The sequence below is a fragment of the Musca vetustissima genome, unplaced genomic scaffold (assembly GCF_032173495.1).
Source record: "Musca vetustissima isolate MV318-11 ecotype Yass unplaced genomic scaffold, APGP_CSIRO_Mvet_v1 utg331454, whole genome shotgun sequence".
NCBI classification, from domain to species: Eukaryota; Metazoa; Arthropoda; class Insecta; order Diptera; family Muscidae; genus Musca; species Musca vetustissima.
This window is the reverse complement of record NW_026884571.1, coordinates 1,630-7,404: the sequence shown is the minus strand read 5'-3', so window position 1 is coordinate 7,404 and position 5,775 is coordinate 1,630. Positions and strand designations below refer to the sequence as shown.

Below are 5,775 nucleotides of genomic sequence, written 5' to 3'. Positions count from 1 at the left end.
AACCATTCACAATAGATGTTTAAAGTGATCAGCTGCTGAGAGAGAGGCGTTTTTACAATTGCAGGTTTTACAGTACATTATCAGCTGTTTACTGTAATCAGCTGTTTCTTTTTATTTACATTTAAAAACAAATATTGTAGTTAGTATTAATTAATTTTATTAGAAAATTGTTACATCTTCACATACGTACATTTATTTTCCCCCAAAATATTCATTTAAAAATACTCATTCAAAATAAAATTGAAAATAATTTTTTTAAAACCACATAAATTGTTATTAAAAATATTTCAGAGGCTCGATTGGTAAGTACAAGCTAGGGATACGTAGTCGAGCGCGAAAGTCGACTTTTTTGCCTCTGACCAAAAAGTCGATTTTTACACTTTTCGATTTTAGCCTTTGACTAAATAGTCGACTTTTCGATCTTTCGATTTTGTCGAAACTGTTCAAAATCGATTTTCGACTTTTACTGACTTCTGCAAAATCGACTAAAAATTTGATTTTTTATATGAATTATTGTGAACAGATAAATTAAAGTTCCGGAATGTGCAATTTTTGGGCAATTTGAGCTTTGTGATAAAAAATCAAGCATCTATGAAGAAAATCGAAAGTCGATCTTCAAAAGTCGACTTTACGATTTTCTCATAGATCAAAAGTCGATTTCGACTTTTAGACTTTTCAATACCAAAAGTCGATTAATCGATTAATCGAAAGTCTATTTACTTATCCCTAGTACAAGCGTGGCAAAGACAACCTGGAATGGCCGAGATTATTGGATTGTCAAAAAAAGATTCATATTCCGAAGATTGGGGTGAAAATGCATTCTTCAGGTTGCCACATGATGACAATAGTTATGATGGTATTGTCAGTCGAGTTGGGTAGTTCCGGAACGAACTAGTTCATTGGAACTATTCCGAGAAAGGAACGATCGGAACTAATTCCAACTTAATGAATATAGTTCCTTTTTCTGATCTCGTTCCTTTTTTGATCTCGTTCCTTTTTGGTATCGTGCTTTATTCTCGTTCTTTTTTCTGATCTCGTTCTTTTTTGAACATAAATGAACTATAAAAAGCAAAGAAACTTCAAAGGGCAAAGGAACTGTGTGGAGTAAAGGAACTATATGGAGCAAAGGAACTATGAAGAGCAAAGGAACTGTATGGAGTAAAGGAACTATGTGGAGCAAAGGAACTATGAAGAGCAAAGGATCTGTATGGGGTACGGGAACTATATGGAGCAAAGGAACTATGAAGAGCAAAGGAACTATGAAGAGCAAAGGATCTGTATGGAGTACGGGAACTATATGGAGCAAAGAAACTATACGGAGCAAAGGAACTATTTGGATCAAAGGAACTGTGCGGAGTAAAGGAACTATATGGAACAAAGGAACATTAGTTCCTTTTTAAAAAAAAGGAACGGGAAAGATCGATCCGCTACGTGAACTAGATTGCCCAACTCTAATTGTAAATAGTTTTCCGATTTTGTTAGAGTAAAAGAAGAAAACTGGGAGACCGTTTTTTACACTTAATGTAGTCAGCTGAGAAGAGGCGTTTTAACAAATGCTGGTTTTACACCACACCACATATCAGCTGTTTATTGCAATCAGCTGATTTTTTAATTACATTAAATACAAATGCTGTAGTTATATTAAGTAATTTTATTAGGACACTCTCACGCATATCTTTTTTCAATATTCATTTGAAAATACTCAAAATAAAATTAAAAATCAAATTTGTATACAAAAATGCGTCGGAGGCAGGATTGAAAACAATCTAGAGAGGTTTTTATGCCCTTCACCACACTGTGGTACAGGGTATTATGTCTTTGTGCATATGTTTGTAACAGGCAAAAATAATCGAGATAGACACATGGTTCCTTTTGAGAATATGCATAGAATCACTTTCTAAGTCGATTTATGCATGTCCGTCAGTCTGTCCATGTTAAATTGTAAACAAAGTACAGGTCGCATTTATGATCCGAATTGGATGAAATTTGGCACAGCTCATTTGTTTGGCCCAAGGACAAACCCTATTGAAATTGGGAAAAATCGGTCCAGATTTAGATATAGCTCCCATATATATTTTCGTCCGATTTACGATAAATGGTGTACCCAAGTCCCTATATATAATTCGATTTGCACAAAATTTGGCATAGCGTAATGAATTAGGTCTAGAATGATATGTGTTAAGTTTCCTGAAAATCGGTCCAGGTTTAGATATAGCTCCCATATATATCTTCGTCCGATTTAAGGTAAATGGTGTACCAAATTTCCTATATATCCATCGATTTGCACAAAATTTGGCATAGCGTAATGAATTAGGTCTAGAATGATATGTGTTAAGTTTCCTGAAAACCGGTTGAGATTTAGATATAGCTGCCATATATAGTTTCGTCCGATTTAAGGTAAATGGTGCACCAATGTCCCTATATATCTTTCGATTTGCGCGAAATTTGGCAAAACGTTCTAAATTAAGTCTAGAATGATATGTGCAAAGTTTCGTGAAAATCGGTTCAGATTTAGATATAGCTCCCATATATATTTTCGCCCGATTTTAGGTAAATTGCCCACTAAAGTCCCTGGAAATCTTTTGATTTGCACGAATTTTGGCATAGTGTACTGAATTAAGTCTAGAATGATGTGTGAAAAGTTTTGAGAAAATCGGTTCAGATTTAGATATAGCTCCCATGTATAGCTTCGTCCGATTTTAGGTAAATAGTCCTTGGAAATCTTTTGATGTGCACGAAATTTGGCACAGCATAATGAATAAGGTCTAGAATTATGTTTGCCAAGTTTCGTGAAAATCGGTTCAGATTTAGATATAGCTCCCATATATATCTTCGTCCGATTTAAGGTTAATTGTGTACCAAAGTCCCTATATATCTTTCGATTTGCACAAAATTTGTCACAGCGTACTAAATTAAATATAGAATGATGTGTGCAAAGTTTCGTAAAAATCGGTTCAGATTTAGATATAGCTCCCATATATAGCTTCGCCCGATTTTAGGTAAATAGTCCACTAAAGTCCCTGGAAATCTTTTGATATGCACGAAATTTAGCACAGAGTTATGAATAAGATTTAGAATGATGTTTTCCAAGTTTCGTGAAAATCGGTTCAGATTTAGATATAGCTCCCATATGTATTTTCATCCGATTTAAGGTAATTGGTGCACCAAAGACCATATATCTTTCGATTTACACGAATTTTGGTATAGGGCACGGAGTTAAGTCGAGAGTGATGTTGCTAAGCTTCGTGAAAAGATCCATAGCTAGGCCGATTGACACAACGTACTGATGTTATATAAATTAGTATCTGGCAAGTTTCCCTGAAATCGGTTCAGATATAGATTTATAACAAAACGCGTCGTCTGTTAGGATACATATGTAAAATATACCCAATGTGGTGAAGGGTATCATATAGTCGGCTCAGTCCGACTTTACTACTTTCCTTACTGGTTATTATAGGATTGTTAGAAATTCCTATTGGGTCAATTGAATTTAAAATATTTTTCTCAGGCTACATCGTAATGAGAATATTTTTATGTGGTATTGTCAACGAATTCAGTTTTCCGATTTTATAAAACCAAAAAAGGGACATATGAAAGCGTTATTACACCCTGTTTAATGCCATCAGCTGATCCACATATCAGCTGTTTACTGCAATCAGCTGATTTTTAAATTACATTAAAAACTAATTTTTTCGCTCGTTTCATTAATTTTATTAGAAAATTCTTTCAGTACACCTTCACAAATACTAGAATAAAATTTAAAATCGATTTTTTCTACAAATAAATATATTATCAAAAATATTTCGGAGGTCGGATTGGTAGGTATAAATGTAATGAGAATATTTTTTGTGGTATTGCCCATGAATGTAAATCTCCAATTATGTAGAAGCATAAAAAGAGACGTTGGAGAGCGTTATTACACCCACTCGCAATAGCAGCTGTTTAACGAAATCAGCTGATGAGAGGCGTTTTTACAATTGCAGGATTTACAACACATATCAGCTGTTTATTGCAATCAGCTGATGTACATTTAAAACCTCAATTTACAAGAAAACGTCGATCAAGCCTGGCAACAAATCCCACGATTAACATTTCAGCTGCAGCAAGTAAATAATATTTTCCCAATACCCCCTTTCCCCCAAAAAAATTAAAACATCCACTCCTTTTTTGTATTTAAAAAAATAAACATCTTTCCCTTTTATTCATCTGCACCCTGATCAGGCAATGGATTATCCAACAACTGGATATCACTACGTAAATCTCTCAACTCATTAATTATACTCTTAACTAATTGTCCCTCGGGAGTTTCTGGTGGTTCGTACAGCAACAAACGCATTGCTTCCCTATACATTGCTTCACATTTCCGTAGATATTCCTGCAACTCCTCCGCATTTATTTCATCTTCACCAAATTTCAAACGATACAGTTCCGCCGATGCAATTGCCATTTCATATAAAGCAATAGCTTTTAATCTCGATATACCCGGTTGTATTATATGCAGTAGCACAACCAATTCTTGACATAATCGAATCTTCCTCTCATACAATTGCCTTCCGGGCCTCTGTAGGCTATTGCGTATTATGGACCTTAACATATTGGCAATATTTTGTTTAACATCCACAATGATGTAGTGATTTTTGTGAAGGAGTGTTGGTAATTTGGTGAGCAGGTATTCCAAATGTCGTATATCATCTTGGGCATGAAATACTTCCTCTTTGACTTTTTCCAATATCGTTTCGACCTGCTCATTTTTGAGGCAATGTTGGCAATTGGAACATTTCCATGTTTTCGCATCGATTTTCATAATGAAACCTTCTTGTTTATTTGTGGCACATTTATTGCAGATCAGGGTGCTCATGTGCGAACCCAACTCGGTGGGATCTTCACAGCGTGCGCAGACACAGTGGAAATATTTACCTTCACGCAGGAAATTGCGACGATCATCGGTGCCCTGGAAAAATGAGAAGGAATTATTAATAGAATAGAAATTAATAAATTGGGAGAAGGATATCAGGTCCCCAAGCATTGATTGTCTCTTCACACAAAAAGGTCTAGGGTTGCCTTATTTTTAAGACGAAATGTATCTGCTGCTTTGTAGTTTTTAGTTATAGAGACTGAAGGAAGCTTCGATCATTTTAGCATTGGTACTTCGAGACTAATTTCCTCACTAATGCTGAAGAAATTAGAGAACATTCTGTCAGCAGGTTGAAAATTGCCTTTGACCGGTCGTGATCGGTGAATAGAGGTGCTTCCTATCTGAATTTGAAGGACTATCAGGTATTTCCGATTTTGTAAACCAAAAAAAAGGGACGTAGGAGAGCGTTATTAAGCCCACAAGTACAGGTTTCTAAAACTGCAGGTTTTACACCACACCATATGTCAGCTGTTTATTACAATCAGCTGATTGTGCTTCAAAAGAAGAATATTAGTACCTTGCTGTGATTCTATTGTGATTTAGTTTAACAGGGATCTATTATTTTTAATATGCCATTAAAGATTTTTGTTTTTCTATCGTAATGAAAATATTTTTTATGGTGTTGCCACTGAATGTAGTTTTCCGATTTTGTAAAAATTAGATATATCACTTGTTTAATGTAAACAGCTGATGAGAGGCGTTTCTACACCACACCACATATCAGCTGTTTATTACGATCAGCTGATTTTTATCTCATGTGTTTCGAAAGAAGAATATTAGTACCGTGCTGTGATTCTATTGTGTAAAAGGGAGAAAATTTAGTTAAACAGGGATATATTTTTTAAATATTAAATGGTTTC

General features: G+C 34.9%; 1 protein-coding gene across 1 annotated transcript; it reads right to left on the bottom strand.

Annotated features, from left to right (window-relative positions):
- Nucleotides 1-4,198: 4,198 nt before the first annotated feature.
- On the bottom strand, nucleotides 4,199-5,026 carry LOC133331536 (SET domain-containing protein SmydA-8-like). Its single transcript, XM_061539922.1, has one exon. It carries the CDS (start codon nucleotides 5,024-5,026, stop codon nucleotides 4,199-4,201), a length of 828 nt encoding a protein of 275 aa, XP_061395906.1.
- Nucleotides 5,027-5,775: the final 749 nt, after the last annotated feature.

Coding starts and splice junctions, on each gene's coding strand:
- LOC133331536 (XM_061539922.1), bottom strand. CDS start 5,026: ATGCTTGGGGACCTGATATCCTTCTCCCAATTTATTAATTTCTATTCT.